Raw genomic sequence first — 18,966 nt, forward strand, 5'->3', positions numbered from 1 at the left:
TCCATGGGAACAATTCAGCTGTGCAACTCCACCAGCTTTCTGGCCGAACTAGGTCTAGGATTTCTTGCACTGTATTTCGTGTTGTGTTCTAAGCCGGCTCAAAATGCATGTCTGTGTCTCTTGCAGCGGAGTTGGAGTTTGTACAGATAATCATAATCGTGGTGGTCATGATGGTGATGGTGGTGGTGATCACATGTCTGCTGAACCACTACAAACTTTCTGCACGATCCTTCATCAACCGGCACAGTCAAGGGAGAAGGAGAGATGAGAATCTGTCTTCAGTAAGTAACTCCCCCCTCTCTATGTATGCATTGCTATCCAGATGACAAGAAGCTTGTGAGATGTTAAAGTTGGAAGGAATCCAGTTTGATTGTACTTGCCAGTCTAGTGAGGTGCACTTGCTATTCAGAACCCTCTGAACAGACACCTTCCAAGCAGCTACAAGTTTCACGTGGTTGGATTCTTACAGTATTTTGTGTAGAAGCTTTAGGTTAGCAGTCCGTGCCTGGAGCTCTTGAGAACAAAACCACCATGGGTGTGAAGTTGGGCGCTTTGCATGAGGGCAAGCACAGCAGCCTTTTTATGCTCTTCAACCTCCAGACATGCAACTGTGAATGCATACGCTAAGTGGCCCTGGACTCAAAGGGGGAACCACAGCAGAGACAGCGGGTACAAGAATACCCCCACTGATCTGATAACACCAGTTATAAACACCTGGTTGGGATTCATGTTATTGACTCACATAACCCAAAATACAGCAGTCCTTTGGGTGTTGCATTAGCAAGGAGTCCTAAACTATACAGTTGTTTAGAAATGAGGGTGCAAATATCATGCAACATTTACTATAGTAGTGGCCCAAAAGCTGTACTGTTACCACTAGAAGTGCAGTGCTTCTTGTACCATTTTGGTAGCGTAGAACACAGAAAACACTTTCAGTCTCTCAAAGAAAATTCTTCCTGAAATAATGCCTGAAAAGTTCATGGTGCAATTTTAAGCTTCCTGCTTCATTTGAACAAAGAGGAAGGAAATAAAATTGTTTTAATTGTGGTGTTGACATGAATTCAATCAAAATCTATTCCAATATCGTGACAGATATTAGTCACGTTGCTTAACGCACAACTGGAAGATGTTCAGATACTATGGTGACGAAATAGAAATAGAATCTTTATTTTTCTTGGAGACTGAGCATGTTAGTTTCACTACTCTTTGTTTAATCTACCATTTAGTACAGGAATAACTTGCATTCATATATTGCCTTTCATCCTGAAGGATCCCAAAGCTCTTTAACAACAAGAATCTCTCAAACTCCCACTGATGAAGAAGGCAGCACATAGCAATCCTACTCAACAATTTGGGACAGGAAGTGAGGAGAAATACGTCTTCCATTTGAGACTGCTCAGGAGTTTGCATAGGCAGAATATAAAAATGGATGTCCCCAAATCCATGCAAAATAGAAGTCATTTTTTTTCCAATTAACAGGTTTCTACTAGATGTTTAGTCTGTTATGTATGGTGCACCATTCCCATGTATCAAGTGCTTCCTACACAATAATAGAATCATATAAAGTTATCCCTTTGAAAACAGGAAATCAGACATTCAAAAGAGTGAGTTCTAATAAGTCACCTATTGAAGAGCCCAAAGCATGTAGTAACATGGCACCTGGCAACACGGTCCAGTATTCATTTAATGTCCAAAAGAATGCAAACCATCCTCATCCCGCAGATGCCTTCTCACTTTGGCATGAAATACTGAGAGGCAGTTAAGTGCTTCTCGCCAAAATGAAAGACACCCTCCTGGGAGGGAGAACTATGAAAACATGCGGTTCAGTTAAAGGATCTTCATTTTAATCTAACGTGGAATGTGTCTCCAAAGGGTGAGGCAATGAACAAGTTGTTTAAACCAGGCAACAGGAACAAACTGAAAGAGGGTATGAGAACTCTTTTTAACTATACTGACATGATGATGACTTGCGAATGAGGCATTTTACAAAAGCATCTGCCTGTTTTGAGTGAACAAGCCATGGGATCAGAGCTGAAATTCTAACCTGAATCCAGACCCCTGTGGGTAATCTCAAAATCTTTGCTGCTGTTCTTCCTAAATTCTCATGCATCTGGTTTCTGCCAGTAACAAAATATCAGGAGAGAGACTGTTTTTGTGATGCTTCCAGTCCAGCCAACACTAGATGGGAGCTTGAAAGTTCAGGAGAGAATCTGTTCTTGCAAGATTCCCAGCCCACACAGAGCTACATAGGGATTTCACTAACAGAATCATAGACTCGTAGGACTGGAAGGGATCATGCAAGGTCATCTAGTCCAGTCCCCTGCACTCATGGCAGGACCAAGCATTATCTAGACCATCCCTGACAGGTCTAACCTGCTCTTAAACACGGAGATTCCACAGCCTTCCTAGGCAATTCATTCCAGTGCTTAACTACTCTGACAGTTAGGAAGTTTTCTCTAATGTCCAACCTAAAATGTCCTTGCGGCAATTTGGGCCCATTTTTTCTTGCCCTATCCTCAGAGGTTAAGGAGAACAATTTTTTCTTCCTCCTCCTTGTAACAACCTTTTAGGTACTTGAAAACTATCATCATGTTTCCCCCTCAGTCTTCTCTTCTCCAGACTAAAAAACCCAATATTTTTCAATCTTCCCTCCTAGGTCATGTTTTCTAAACCTTGAATCATTTTGGTTGTTCTTCTCTGGACTTTCTCCAGTTTGTCCACATCTTTCCTGAAATGTGGTGCCCGGAGACGAACACAATACTCCAGTTGAGGCCTAATCAGCGCTGAGTAGATCAGGCCAGTAGATCAGATCAGACTAGTCTGGTATCGTGTCTCTGACAGTGGCTGCTCCCAAATGCTTCAGGAGCGCAAGACACCCATCATGGACAATTGGGGAATAACGTTGGCACCAGGGAAGTTAAGGATTGGTTGCCCTGACATATGAGATCCTTAGATGTTTTGATCCTAACTTATTCTGTCTTATATGAACGTATACTTATATTTCAGATAGTCACATGTCAGAAATTAAGAGAGCTCTAGAATAAGAGCAGTGCATTCTATTATAAATTAGACCTCCAGGGATGTGGCGAGCCCTCAGATTCTGAACTCTGAACTGAACTGTTGATGGACTAGCCTGCATTTAGAGGCTTACACGTGGAGGTGTGCAAGGTTCTGATTCATTCTTGTGTTATGCCTAAACCAAGCTCCTAAAACATCCCACAGGACAGAAAGTTGGTGCTGTTCTCTATGGTCTATGGGAGGAGGGCAGTAGTGGAAAACCAAGATCATCTCCGAGCAGGTTTAACTATGCCAGCTCAGTGCCGTTTGCATTGTGTACAATACTTTCAGAGCCTGTTTGAATTTACCACTGAAGGAATACTTTTGTCATACAAATTAGCTCCCTAGATCAAATGCTACATTATCTTTTATTTTTAATTATGAATCATGTCTTGGTTTCCTTCCTCCCTGCCCCCTTTCCTCCTCCCCCTCCTTCCCCCCCCTCCCCCCCCCCAGAAAGCTTTGCCTCCACCCCGTATTCAGTGTAATTAAGTCACAGCCACACATTACATTAGTTACTGGCATGCTGTGAGCACTCCTGTAAGGACAGAAAAGCCCCCTAGTGTGCTAAACAGGAAGCTCATTACACTAGGATCAATCATTATAAAGATTTTAAAGGTGGCTCATTTAAGATTCAGCACAGTATGATTTTTTTTTTTCCTGTAGAAAACAGAGTTCCAACATAAATTGCTGCCTGCCATCCCTGCACATTCTCTGCAGTGAGCTAGATGGTTTGCCAATCCACTGAGCGCACTCAGACTGTTTTAAAGGCAAACTTGTTCCATGCCCCAAGAAGCCCACTGTAGCTGTGTACTTTCCATCTACCGAAGTACTAAAGTGGCCTGTTGCTTGGATTACGTTTTTTTAGATCTGCATCAGAGCCCATCCTGTCTTGCTTCTTAACAATTAGAGTTAAAAGAAGAAAGCCTTAAAGTTCCCCCAAAATGTTTTTAATATGACTACTGCTGACACCCTATTTCTCTATTGCCTTCTCTGCCTGTCACAGATATCTTCATTTCTCCAGAATCCAGAGTCTGACTGTCTCTGGGAAATTCTGCAAAACCTTCCTTTCGAAACAGCCTTTTCCACCATAAGAGTGACACTCACAACACTGACACTCCTACTAAAGCCCTACTGACCCCCAGAAAAAGGAAATCAAAATCAGAAACCCATCTCCAAGCACAATTTTAACTCCCCAAAAGGGGAAGAGCCAGAGATTCCATGAAGTTCACTATTGTTCACATTTGATTTTACATGGAAGGTGCTCAGATACTGCAGTGATGGGCAGCCATGCAAATAGATGGATAGAATTCTCCAATAAATAACTTTGTTTGTTGTAGTCTCACATGATTATATGGTGAGTCTTGCAGAATTTTTTTTTTTTTATTTCAAGCCCTAGATCTCAGAGACGCATGAAAACACCAGAATCTCAGCTTTTAAAAAAATAAAAGGTCAGTTTCTAGCCATCATGGTTGCAGAGAGAAGCTTGAAAACTCATGAAACTCAAGAATTAGAAGGCAAATAATAAGAATTCCAAATGTAATATTTTAAAAATCCAATTGGCATAATCACATGGTTGGTGTTTTTTTTGGTTTTGGTGCGAGGTGAGGATTTGGCCTTACTTGTGTTTTTGAAATGCTTGGGGTTGGCATTATAGCAGTCCCAAGGCCAGGACACAGATGTCTTTACAAAAGAAAAGACAAGAAAATCATGATTAATATTTCAACTTACAGACTTTGCACACCTCTGGCTGCTGCTTTCCTGGGCAGCTTTTTATTTTCATCTCTGTGACATAAGCTGCTGCTCAGGCATCATGGTGATGGGTGCTGTACAAAGCTCCTGTTCTGCAACAATTAAGCACAATCTTTAACTTCATGGGGGCAACTCATTTGTTTGCAGGATCGGGCCTTAAAATCCTAAATAGAATTGATTAGAATCAAACTCCCAGATCAAACCACGTCAGACTTTGGATCAAGATCTGAACTTTGCAGCTCCTGTTCACTCGCTGCTTCAATTTCTGGTAGTTCCATTTTAATCCTGTTTCTACTGTTCTGGTTCCTTTTGTGCACCATCCACTTGTCATTATTTTTTGTATTGTGGTAGCACCTGGGAGCCCTGGTAATCGATCCCATTGTACAGTAACTAGTACAGAACATAGAAAAAAAGGACAGTCTCTGCCCCAAAGAGCTTACAGTCTGGATACTGAGGTGGGGCTGAGAATTCCAGGGGAGTTTTGAAAGTAACTTAATTTAACAATATTTTACCTCCCCTTTTGAGAGCCGCCTTATCAAAACCAAAAATTGTATCTAGTGGCACAACAATATTCCCTCTGCCTTGAGGAAAGCAATGCCCTTCCTGCTGCATCGTGGCCACACGTGAAAACAGGTTGATATCACTGCAGGGGAAACGGAAAAGCAGATGGGATATTGCAATGGCACTGCCCACTGCTAAGTTAAATATAAAACATCTAGCATAAGGCACTAGCTGCTCAGGAAGTTTGCCATGAGGACATTGCAAAGTAAACACTTAAATGTTTTAAAGTGATTTCCTCCTCTGCCCATTGGTTCAGATTCCTTTTAATTCAGATAACAAATGGTAATCAATCAATCAAAGACAGCAGAGTTTTAATGCATGTGGCAGTGTTACCAGCTAAATTGAATCTGTCTCAAAGACGTACGTTGGCTCTCTCTCCATTTCTGAGTGCAGCACCAGCCATTTTCATGTTTATAGTATCTCTTCTGTTGCATTCCTTGTTTGGCCAAACAACATAACCATGCCTCCTTTTAAGAGGAATGTATTTGGTTACAAAGAGCCAGATCCTTAACTGATGTAAATTACTATAGCTCCCTTGATTTCAGTGGTTGCATTGATTTACACTAGATGGTTCCAAAGATTCAACAGTTCTTTGGTATTAATTGTTTTGAGTCCCTTTTTGAGGGTGCAGGGATATTTTTTTTCCAGACAGGATTTCGATCTGTGATGTATGCACGTGCTCTTAGTAGCTTTTGGCTGTTGAGGGAATTTTCCCATAGAATATCCTTACAGACATCATTTCCTGTAGGCAAAGGAAGACATATAAAATTGAATAGACTAAACAATCAGTGCCTGTGTATACAGTTACATATTAAAGTCTCAAACTCTGTATAAAAATAGCATTGTTCACAACTACCAGACATTTCAGTTGCCTAGATATGTGGTATGAAACTAAAATAATAGATCCATTATCTTTAACTCCAAAGTACGTGATATTCATAATACTTAACCTCTAGCATTTCAAGGAGAGATTCCCTAAAAATCACACAAGTTAAAAGAATCTAGGACATCTCTTTTCATATAAATCGCTGTTTTTCTTCCACTGATAATAGAACCGCCTTGAGATTTGTGTGTCGAAATTGAGCTTCAAAAGCAAGTGCCTGATTGGAATCTCGAAGTATCTGACATAATATGCAATTCCACAAAATATATTTTTTTTAAATTGGGGAAAATAAAGAGAGAGAGAGAGAGGTTGTGCAAGGAGATGGGAGGCCTGTAGTTCAGAATGCCCTGTTGGATAGCATAGGCCCAAATGGCAGCTTTTGTATAATAAGTTCATTTTCCTCCTACCTAATATTAACAGATACGTTTTCATTCTTTAAAACAACACAAAATTAGATCCACTTTGGCACCATGTTGCCAACTGCTGCAATTTTATCACGAGTCTTACGATACTTGGTGATGTTTTCTTAAGCCTCCAGATGCTGAAGCATGGCTGTTACACAATACAAATCTCCTATTAAAAGAAAAAGTACATTTTTAGCCTTTATAGTTGCAGAGAGAAGTTTAAAAATGTGAATTATTTGCTTCTGCTATTTGAGCCTTTATAAAAAGAACCTTAAAAACACTTAATTTTTTTAAAAAATCTCATGAATTTTAAGCTAATCTCAGTTTTTTTTTGGTCCTGTCTCCTGATTTTTGAATGTTTGAGGTTGGTGATACTGGGATCTAATTGCAGAATTGGGGCTGATGCTTGCATGCAAACAGGGCTACGCATGCCTGAGCACCAAAAAGTGAAACTGATCAAAAAGACAAAAGGAAAAAAAAGACTCTGATGAAAGAGAGAATGACACTGGTTGGTGGAGTTTTCACTGTCCAATCCAAGCTGTAAGAGGGGGAATAGAAGGCATAATAAATGATTAAAATTAGATTTTTGAGAATTTTTTTCAGTGTTAATAATCTAATGCTCTTAATAATGCAGGTAAGAATACTGACAGTTTTTAAGACTTAAGAATATATATATAGAATATATTTGCTCTTGTAAATTATGTGGCTCCATAGACTGCAGCTACATCGATTTACACCAGCTGACGTTTTGGCCCAGAATGTAACTTGGTAGTCTCCTTTGAAAATATTTGGCAGTTTAGACACTGACTGGACAGGAATGATTCTCAATTCTCCTCCTATTCTTTCCAATGTAGGAAGGAAGTCTGTGGCCTTCAGAAAGCACAGTATCAGGAAATGGAATAACAGAGGTGAGGACAAGGCTGGTATTGCATAATAATCTCGTCCATTTGCATGCAGGCTATGATACAGGTCGAAATGTTCCAAAACTCACTCACTCTTCCTTGTCTTCAGCAGCAAATCTACACTCCGAGACCCCCAGACAGACTAGCAGTTCCATCCTTTTTGCAGAGGGACCGTTTTAATAGATTTCAGCCAACTTACCCCTACATGCAACACGAGATTGACCTCCCACCCACTATCTCACTATCAGATGGAGAGGAGCCGCCCCCTTACCAGGGACCTTGCACACTACAACTCCGAGATCCAGAGCAGCAAATGGAGCTAAACAGAGAATCGGTCCGGGCTCCTCCTAACAGAACCATCTTCGACAGTGACTTGATAGATAACTCAGTGTTCAGAGGGCCTTGCCCACCCAGCAGTAACTCTGGCATCAGCGCGACCTGCTACGGAAGCAATGGTAGAATGGAAGGACCGCCGCCGACATATAGCGAGGTGATAGGTCACTATCCTGGATCTACGTTTTTCCAGCACCAGCAGAACAACAGTGGCATGCCCTCAATACTGGAGGGCAGTAGACTCCACCATTCACAAATCAACGGCCTTGAGAGCACAACCGCATGGAACAAAGATAAAGAGAAACAAAAAGGGCACCCCTTTTAAAAAAAAAAAAAAAAAATCAAACAAGAAAGTAAATAAAACACTCTGCACTTCTCATTAAAAGAAAAAAAAAAAGAGAGTTGGGGAAGATGAGCAAAAAATAAGAAGCCCTTCCCCACCACTCTGTGTATAATATTTACTTGTTATGTCTGGTCTGAATGCACAAGCCAAGAAAGCTTGCAAAAACATTTCTTTATTGAGCTGCATCTAGAAGTTTAAAAAGGAAAAAAGGAAAAAAAAAAAAAAAAAAAAAAGAATAAACCGTAGTCCTTCATTTTTGTTGTTGTTGTTTCTAGTTGAGCTGTGTGTGTGAATGCTTTTTTTATTATTTCACTTAACTTTAAAGAAAAAATATTTGCACAAAAACGTTTTGTTTAAAGATCTGCAATATATATATAAATATATATATTAAAATAAGAGAAACTGTATGTGTGAGGAGCAGGAGTATTTTTGTACTAGAAGAGGCCTAGTTAAAAAAAAAAAAAAAAAAGTTTTGTTGTTTTCTGAACTAGGAGAAAAAAATGGCAATTTTTTGAGTGCCAACTCAAAAAGTATGTATTACATTGTTAAAAAAAAAACAACAAAAAACACAACAAAAAAAACAGAAAAAATCAAAAGCAGGGGTTTAGAGTTATTTATATAAATGTTGAAATTTTGCACTATTTTTTAATATAAATATGTCAGTGCTTGTGTTGGTCAAAGCCTCTATCATGTCTACCACGAAACTGTTAAGGGATACATTTCAAAGTGAAGAACGAACTAGCTAGAAGGGGGTGGAAAATCTTAAAGTTGAAGTGACAGCCCTGTAAGGAACATTGCAAGAGAGATGGCATCTTATGCAAATCTTTAATTTCCATAAATACCTGAGTGTTACACATCCAATTCAATTTGCTACTGGGTAGTTTAATGATAGTCACTGCTTTATACATTCCTTATAAAACAAGAGGAGTTTGCGTGTATGTCACCAGTTAGGATTATTGGAGATAAACAAAAAAAACCTCAATCAAATGCTTCTGTGAATCAAAAACAACTAAACAGAAGCAATTTTTTTTTTTTTTTTTTTTTTTTTGGGACAACCTCTAGCTTTTTCGGAGGCCGGGGTGAGAATAAACTTCTGTCTGAAGGAAAACAATTTTTCTTTAAATATTAAACTGAAGGGCCCTGTTATGAGAGACAGTGGTGGTTGAGGTTGATGTAAGTAAACGGTAACATAACTAAAGTTTGACTTTCGGATAGGTTTTTAAATGGGTCACTGAAACAAGCTGAACAGTCTGTAGTTTGTGTATGTCATTTTTCATACGATGTTAAACTGCAAAACTTTTATTTGGGATAAAAAGGATGCAGTTGTATTGCATACATTTCTGCAGTCCTTTTACACTGCCTCTGGTTGTTAATTGTTTTTCTTTTATTACTTTAGAGAAAGAGGCGTAAAAAACAGTAGATGGAAATGAGTCTCCTGTGATATATTAATTAAAGGCTAAAGAAACCATGCTTAATGCTTTAGAAGCAAAAACCCTTTACCTCTTCTGAAGATTTCTTCATTCAAAACAGCACCATCCCTTGTCCCTCAATGTCAAGGTTCCACCTCCCCACCCACGCACTCCCTCAAAATCATTGGATGTGTTTTTAATTTATCTTTGTTTCATAAGCATTTTGTCTTACTATGCTATTGTTTACATTTTTCTATTGTGTAGATATCTGATAGGCGTTTTACCCTTGTGGTGAATTTGTATGTGACAGAGTGAAATATTAGAGAGAGATTGAGAACACATAAGGGAATAACTGTTCTCACTACCTTGTGTGAAGATATTATTAGCTGGGCTACACGTCTCCATTTGCTGGGAGAGGATATCTACAAATGTGAGGAAGGGTCAGATGGGAGAACCACAAAGAGTGAAGATTTTACAAGGAGGCGTAACTTCATTTTCTGCAGGATGCTAACTAGTAGAGTAACATAAATGAAAGATATAAAGGCAATAACTATAAAGTATTGTTGTTAAGCAACTTTTCTCTTTACTTGAAAACAAACAAACAAACCGTGAGAACAGTTTTGACCATTTGAACAATATTTATATATATTTTAAAGAAGATAATGAACAGATGAACTTGAAGTTTGATCATTACGTTGTTTTTGCTTTGTGGGGTTTTTTGTTTTGTTTGTTTGTTTTTTGTCTTTGCCTAGTAGTCGTCCTGTACCTTCACAGTATCGCAACCTGCTCTTCCACAGCTTCTTGAAATCTTCATAGCTTTACAAGTCACATCACCTAAATTTTGTTGACCTTCAAAACAAGAAAACAAAAAAACAAAACAAAGTCATGCAAAGGAATAAATCTAGTTTGTCACGAAAGGTACAAAACTGATGAATTTATACAAGTTTTAAAATTTATCTTTCCTTTATGTAACATGTCTATTTAGTGCCTTATTAAAGAAACAGTAACCCTCCGTTGAAGAGGGGGGGGGGAAATCATTGCTATTGTCGTGAGCTACCAGGGTCTAGTCTACTTGACCTTTAGCTATCGCATTACATTTTCCCATTAGATATTTAAAAGGGGTACTGCTTCTTTAAATGCTCCCTTGCACGACTAGACCCAGTTTGATGTGCCTAGCTATGTAAGGTGCTCCCTTTCTGCCATTTGTTTTCATGGACTGTTTGTAAGGTAACTTGAATACATTTATGCACATATCCTACTCTAGGAGGTAGGAAACTGTGGTGGATATTGTAAATGAAATACCAACCAAAAGACAAACTGAAATATAATATCTGCTGCCCTCTTGAGCCAAAATGCGTGAATAGTATTGTTGGGTTTTCTTTTTTGTTTGTTTGTTTGTTTGTTTGTTTGTTCCGTAGTCTGTCTTGTTTGTTTGCTACAAAAATGGTTACCTCAGCAGGTTTTGGGTGGAGTGTGCATCACATCTAAAACTGTATAGTAAATATGGAAGCATTATCAGGACTGGAGGTTGTTAAGTAACTGAACTGTCTTGTCATGGGGGCTTAACATGGCCAACAAAACCTGTAAAGTCAATCAGAAAGATTTCTGGATCTCCTGAAGGCACAATCTGATGGGGGTTGGTGGGAGAAGATTCTAAAAAGAATAGTGCGAATAGAGCTGGTCAAAATGCAGAAAGTCCCATTTTCAACATTGTTTTGAGAGATGTCCATCTTTCCTCCTCACCCCCTCCCCTACTCCAGCCAATTCCCAGAAAGAATTTGTTTTCATTGAATTGTTTTTCTTTTACGAAGAAGTTATGTCGGCATAAGTGGGATGGCTCGAAACATGGAATTTTCAATGAAAAGGAACTCTTCCAACCCATTTGTCGCATAAAGACAAAAAGGATCTATTTTTTCTTCCAACAACACGTGTCCTTAACTTCCTTTAACAGGGATTTAGATATGGGCATATATGGAAAGGGAAACCATAGATCCCAACCAGCCTAGATTTCAACAGCCTTTAACCCTTTGAGGTGAAATGACAAAACTCCAGTTGACTTCATTGGAGCCAGGATTTCACCCGTCATTTTTCCCCCTAAATCCTCATTCTGCTTTGTAATCTATGTTTTTGTTACCCGAATACTCAAGATGGGGCCCAAACCAACCCCAAGATCCTAACAGGGTCTTAGGAATCATGGTCTAATTTTTTTTTGGCTCAGGGCCCATTTCTACTGAATACCGATATCCCAATTACCACCAAGTTACTGAAAAACAGCTTTGCACACAACAGCTGATGCATCTTTGTCCTTGGTTTCTCCGTGCCTTTCTGTAGGTGAGAGAATTGTACTTCAACTTGAACTTGATTATGGTCCTACACTACAGAAGTCAATGGGAGATTTGCTGTTGATGTTAATGGGAGAGGAAGGGTTTCAAGCCCTTTAAGAAGGAGCACCCTTTAAATTGTTTTTTTTTTTTTTTTTATTTAACGAAAGCAGAAGAAACAAGACATTGCTTATGCTTAGCAACCTCTTGTCCCAATCTGCCTGTTTGCTAGAAGTTTGACATGCTAGCTTTAAAGTCATGTTACCTTTTCCTTTGTATCTTCTAGTAGGGCAAACAACATTCTTAAATAAAGTGCCACCAAAACTTAGTGAACTGCAATGTGAACATGGATTTTTAAATAAGGATAGCAAGGATTTTTTTGGTTCTAACACTAGTGAAACTAAGTTCCCTTCACAACCCTTGATTTCAACAGTTGGAATATCAGCTTTACTAATCTAGTGTACCGGTTCCTTAAGTATCTTAAAATTCATTCTATCTTAAGTGGGGGAGAAAGGAAAACTGATTCATTTCTTGGGAAATGACCCCTTTTGTATGCATACGAATCTATGAAATTGCACTAACTGCTATACTGAAACAAATAAAAGCCCAACATTTTTATTAAAGGTTGAAAAATGGCTGAATCCAGATGTGTGGCATAAACAATGTTAGGCAAGAACAGAATGAATTTTTATTCTCTTCTGTCTGTTAGCTCAGATTTTATATGTACAACACAAAGCTACAAAAAAAAAAAAAAAAGTTTTCCAGAAACTGTGCTTCAAATTTTTGCTGTACTATAGAAGCTCATAAAGGACGACATTAAAGTCCTAATTTGCCTGCCTTATAGTCACATTTCATTGTATTGATATTTTCTTAAACTTCCACTTGCATTGCTTTGGCTTTGAAGTTTGTTATAGGCAATCCTGTATCCTGAATTCTGTTCAAGTTTAAACTTATGTAAACTATTGACAGCACATGCAATGCAGTACTTATCTATATTTTGCTGTTTTAGTATGAATATGTACTCTGATGCCAATTTACAAGAATCTGTTGTAAACGCTTATTGTGTAACAGTAACCAATAGTGGCAATTATATGTCATTCTAAAAGCTGCAATACTTCTACAATAAATTTTACAATACTTTGGAACGTTTGTTTTTACATTTTGCTTTCTTAGCCAAATTCAGAGTTTGCCAACACAATGTATTTTTAAATGCACTTCCCAAATTTTTGACAACAAGGGGAAAAAATATCCTTGGCTCTATTTGTGTTCAGAGGGACTCCTCACTAACATTCTCAATGGGCTAAGATGACAAGCCAGCGTGTGTGTTGGCACTGTGGTTTTCAAATGAAGCTGTAGTTTGCTTCTGGTGTATTTGCATGCTAAATGGTTTTGTTCTTGTTTCGTGTGTGCGTGTGCGTATGTGTGTGCGTGTGCGCGCATGTGGGCATTTATATACACAGTTAGGTCCTGTTATCTTTGGAATATGCAGCTTTCACTGCAGAAGAAGCATCCCTGTTTTGCCTTATGGCACCAATATGTACCATCCTTGTGATCCTGCCTTTCCAACAAGAGCATCGTTGATGGTGAGAAGTTCTTAACTTGAGGAACTGTCAATCAACGGAGAACTGCCTAGATTGATTTAAGTCTTAAGCACAGATAACTTGTGTGACTCGTTTCCTTTGAGGCTGTGATCAACTTGCAGTGATCACATTAAAATCATGATTGAAAACCGAACTGTTTGCAGGGTTTTCTCTTTCACATTCTTAAGGCTGTTCTGATAGCTGGGTTCAGCTTTGCTGCCTGTGCCTCAGAGTCTGTTTTTCCTCTTAAAAGCGCGAAGCCTATAGTAACACTGCATTTCCACAGCACCACGCCTCAAGTGCTTTATAAATATTAATTAACCCTGCCCACCCTCACTGTTTTGGCCACTGGTCACAGGCACCTCCAGGTTTTTGGGTGCCCTACTTGGAACAACTTGACTCTACTCTTCAGAGGTGCTGAGAAACCTGCAGCTTCTATTGACTTCCACTGGAGTTGGGGTTGCTGTGCAGCTCAGATCAAACTGACAGAGGTGGGCACACAAAATCAGTGGTTGCTTTTGAAGACATCAGCCTGGCTGGCTTGAAGCAGATTAATGGCAGGACTGGGAAGAGCACCCAAGATTCCCAACTCCAACCCTCTAGACTACATTGCTTATCATCTGTTTAAAGTGTTTGATCAGCCAGTAGTCTTTTCTGCTGGGATACAAACATGGAGGGAAGCTAGTATGCTAGTAACTCCCTCCTCCCCCGCCAGTATGTGACAGTAGGACCTGATGGATTGAGGTATTACACTATCTTTCTGAGCTCATAGCCCTCCACTCAAAATACCTGAATACCAGATGCTGTAAACTGGCCGAATTCTAGAATAAGACTACATTTCTGAACGTGCATCAGCCTCATTTCAAAGTTTATGAGAACGTTTGTTTGGAAGTTTAGAGCCATGACCAGGCATTTCTCCCTGATGCATTCTTATTAAATTATCAAAGGCAGATCAAGTAAAAGGGCTGATGCTTTAGAAGAGTTAAATACCAGTGGGAGCCAGAGCTGTGGTGTAGACCGACGGTTCCCAAACTGGGGTGCGGGATTCCCTGGGGGGCGCACCAAAGATTACGGCAGGTCCATGAGGCTTCAGTAACATTGAGGTCATTTAGCCCCACGAGCTCCGTGCTGGGCACCGCAGCCTCCAGCTCCATGCCGGCCAGAGCGGAGGAGCAGCCCCCCGCCCCCACCCCAGGCCCTCACTGGCTGAGCAGAACCCATGAGGCGGGGGCCCGAAGCAGCCCTGCAAACCCACCAGGGCCTGCCTCCATTACTCTCGGTCCATGAGGGAAGGAAGAGGCGGGGCCACACAGGGCATGCAGTGATGGCTGTGCCAGTGAAGTCTTAGCTTCCTACTCAGGTAAAAGTAATTTATTATTATTACTATTTCTGTAAGTTAGTGTTGTTCGCATTAGTATCATTATATGTGTTTATGGCCGGTGAGGGGGGCGGGGCGGGGGGTTATGGGAGGCACCTGTTTTACCTAGTGTTAACTAGTGGGGCTTTCATTCAAAAAGGTTGGGAACCATGACTTGCAAGTGAAACTATGGATTAAATTGGGCTCATTTCAGTTTTGGGATATACAAAACTCTACCCCGGGGGAGCGTAAAGTCACAGCTGGGCGTTTATGTGCAAGTGGCCCAGTTGTGAAAATGTGGTGCTCAGGGATGTGAAAATTCTTTATTTATGCAGACAATGCCAATAACGTCTGAGGATCACAGAACGCTGGCAGACCAAGTGTGCCCAGTATCGAACGCAAGCAGCAAACGGGCACAAAGTCTTTCAGGCCGTTTATCCAATCACGTGTTTAGAGCAGCTGTTGGTCAGGCACTCCTTGCAGAACTTGATTTAGAAACTTGATTGAAAGTAGCATCCAGGAGGCTGAGAAGCTTATTTGACGTGTCATGTTTAAAGCAGACAAAAAAAGCCAAAAACCCTTTTAGAGGCTTACAATTTGTTATAAAATGTGTGTGTGGAGCTAAAAGTGACACAGAGGCTTCGTAGCAGTATCTAAACCTTTTTTTGAAATCCGCTTGGTGGCTTGTTACTGGAGCAAGGTAACTGCCTTCAGAAACTGGGCAGTCTTGGGGTTTTTCCCCCTTTTTGCTTATGCTAAATAGTCTAGCTAACACATTTTACTAGTAGGCAAATTGTGGAAACAGCAAATTTTAAGTATATATTAGGGGATAATCTTCGGAAGCAAATTTAAAACTCCAGCATGAGTATGTGCAGCAAAAAAACCAGTGTGAGAGTTGCGCATTTTTGATCAGGAAACAAAAATCTCCCTATGTCCCCTTTTTGTGAAATTAACCAACACAATTCATAGCTCAGCTCCTGTGCACTCTCAGACCATTAGTGTCAGCTACATTACACGCAGTGTGCAAAATTAAGCCTGTGAGTAAGTGTCTGCAGAATCAGGACCCTCGTAACAAAACAAATCCCAACAAGGTTGAAAAGGCACTGAGTGAATTAGTTGCTCATCTCTAATAGTGCAATAATGGAGTGTATGCCAGCTTTTGCCCAATGCCGAACATTGATCCATTAACTCGGGTATTCGCCAATGCTGAAGTAGGACTATCAGAAGCTTCAGCAAAAGACAGAACCCAATAACATACCTAACCAGTGCAACAAATGGAGGTCACTATTCCTGAGCTGCTACTAATGTTTCCAGTGCTGTGTGGAGGAATTTGACGGTCTTTTTCTTGTATGTTTTTACAGTACCTAGCATAATGGGGTCCTGGTCCATGCGCTCCAATAATCGAAATAATATAAGGATATCCACAGTGCACTTACAGTAGGGTGACCAGAGAGCAAGTGTGAAAAATCGGGAGCCTATGTAAGAAAAAGCCCCAAATATTGGGACTGTCCCTATAAAATCAGTACATCTGGTCACCCTAACTTACTGTGGAGTAGGTCTCACACTGCACATCGCCTTTGCAATGTTTTAGCCACAACTGTGGAGTTGCTTATGTTCGTCAAAAAATGTTTAAAAATTCTCAGATCAAACCCTGTAATTTTCTTTACACAGCATCCACTGACAAGGAGTTCAGGTAAACAAACAGAATATTGTGGGCATATTAATAAAGTACTGCCTGCCTAGAGGACAGGCAGATAAATGGGTGAGGACAGTTTTAATATAAGAGACTGGAAAGGAAGGTATTAATGACCTGGTAATAGCCAAGTAATAGGCATCTGTGAGGAGGAGGTTGGAGAAAAGTCTTAAAGGTGATTCTAGGTGCTAAGTTAACATAAGAGTATTTTGAGAGAGTGAGGGAAGAACTTAGAGGGTGCAGAAGTGAATGAGTTTGACAGCTAAAATGCAATTGCCCGATGTCTTCAGGTGTGATGGTGGCAATCCTAAATGGGGTAGGGTGTGAGACCAGATCCAAAGCCCCAGTGTTATGGGGCCAAAGCAATAATACCAAGAGTTCTTTCCCACCTAGCCTTGGTATGACAGGGTAGAAAGATAGGTGCTTAGGAGCTGATGCCATTATCCGCTTCCTTACTGTACAGACAGGTGCTCTATTGCCAGGTGGCATCTCTCCCTCCCAAGTTTACATAACTGCAGCACTTTATTTCCCTTTGGGGTGTAACTTCAAGACCAAACTTCCGGCTCCAAAGCCATTGGTAAACATGTAACTCTTGACCTCGTTGTACAAGAGCTATCCAACTTGCAAATTAAAAAGCCATACCCCGTCAGACAAATGAGGTGTATCTTGGCTCTTGCCTGCTCAGATAAGCCTGAGAACTCTGTCAGACTGTGATACCCTTCAAAAGTCTAAAACCGCCCCGCCCCGCCAGCCAGCCCATGCAGAATAGCAGTGGTGAAATGTGGGAATCTCTAGCACTACAGTGAAACCCAAAGGATATTTTGTGGGATATTTTCACCCTGAGATCTCCCCCCCACCAACTTAGGTCACTTTTTTCCTCTGCTAACCCACCAGCTGCCAAAAAGTTGAGCAGCTTTTCTGGCATTACTTTTTTGAGTGTCAAGTTGGTTGGTTGGGTTTAGGCACATGGCTGAAGCCCATATTATTGCCTCAGGATTCCTGATCAGCTGGGCATAATTGCCATGTTCAAGGGGGGTCAGCTGGTGCTAATTTGACTTGTGTTTTTAGATCTACCTGGGAAGGGATAGGCCCCTTACTTTTGCCAGACAAAAGTGCACCTGCCCCCCACAGGGGGACAGGGCTAACAGGTGACTGATCTTCCTGAACTGAGAACGAACCACCAGTAGACATGTGTCGACATCACATGAACCAAGAGTAAACTGTTGATTTTGTTGGAGGAGAAGTCTGTTGGGAAGAGGATGGAGGGGCATTATTAGGAATGGAGGAGTGTGGAGCCTGATGGGGACTCCTGTTGGATTGGATCAGCATTTAAAACTCTGGATGTTTGCTTGAGCCTTTTATGGTTTCTCAGGTGCTAGTTTCACTTGCATTTCTCCAGTGCTACGCATAGCTTTCCTATGTTATCACATGCAGTTTGTTTTGAGTGGCTGATTGATGGAATGTTTTCTATGCAGTTTTGTAATGGGTGGCTTGTTTGCTTTAGGTTCTTTGTGCTGTACTGGGATGTAGTTTAGCTGGGCTTACTTTATTATTTGCATTTCAGGGGAGCCTACAGGCCAGGGGCCCTATTGTGATTGGTGCTGTATGAACATAAAAACCAGCTGATTTCCCTGCCCAGAAGAACTTAACAACCTACATGTAAGATGTGATAAAACCGGTGGCTACAAAAACACACACGGGAGCACCAGGTAACAGTGCTAATTCCCTTTTCATCCTAGAAGAAGGCTAATTATTTCAAAGGTTTTGGTTGTGGTCCGAGTTGTGGGAAACGGCAGAGAATAGTTTGAATTTTACGGAAATGGTTTTCCAATCTGTGTTCAGAACAGTGGTTTGATGTTCAAACTCATCCTGTCACTTCATAATAGTAACTCCAAGCGCGAAGCCCCATCTCTGCTTAACTAGTCTGTGCGACATAATGTCAGACATAATTTGACCCACACCTGACTCTTCTCAAGCAGGTGCCATTCAGGTATAATTACGGAAGTCAGTGGAGTTTTGCCTATGTAAAGCTGGTGTGAGAGAGCTCTGATATCATAGTGCAACCTCTTTGGTGCAGACAAGATGCTAATGTTAGGCCTATTGATGTAAAAGATGGGCAGAAGTTTGCCAGAAGTAGCACAAAGAGAACAAAATTTGACCTTTAAAATTGAATTTATTATTAACTACATTTATTATGGTAGCACCCAGAGGGCCCCAGTTGAGACTGGAGCTCATTGCATTAGACACTGTGCAAACAGATCAAGGAACAGTTCCTGCCCTGAAGAGCTTATGATTCCAAATGGATAAGACAAGCAGAGTGACTTGCCCAAGGTCACACAGCAAGCCAGTGGCATAGCTGAGAATAGAACCC

General features: G+C 40.6%; 1 protein-coding gene across 3 annotated transcripts in view; it reads left to right on the forward strand.

Moving 5' to 3' along the window:
* PMEPA1 (prostate transmembrane protein, androgen induced 1) overlaps positions 1-8,475 on the forward strand; it is a 57,598-nt gene extending 49,123 nt beyond the window's left edge. For 2 of the 3 annotated variants that reach the window (XM_067554178.1, XM_067554180.1), the window contains exons 2-4: positions 127-281; positions 7,512-7,565; positions 7,669-8,475. In XM_067554178.1, coding sequence (XP_067410279.1) covers positions 127-281; positions 7,512-7,565; positions 7,669-8,217 — 758 coding nt within the window. In that variant the 3' untranslated portion in view covers positions 8,218-8,475. The remainder of the gene's footprint in view (positions 1-126; positions 282-7,511; positions 7,566-7,668) is intronic. The other variant, XM_067554179.1, reaches the window with a different exon arrangement.
* Positions 8,476-18,966: the final 10,491 nt, after the last annotated feature.

This window comes from Emydura macquarii, unplaced genomic scaffold (genome assembly GCF_026122565.2).
Source record: "Emydura macquarii macquarii isolate MOO-44397 ecotype Brisbane River unplaced genomic scaffold, CSIRO-AGI_Emac_v2 contig_1483, whole genome shotgun sequence".
In the NCBI taxonomy this organism is placed as follows: domain Eukaryota; kingdom Metazoa; phylum Chordata; order Testudines; family Chelidae; genus Emydura; species Emydura macquarii.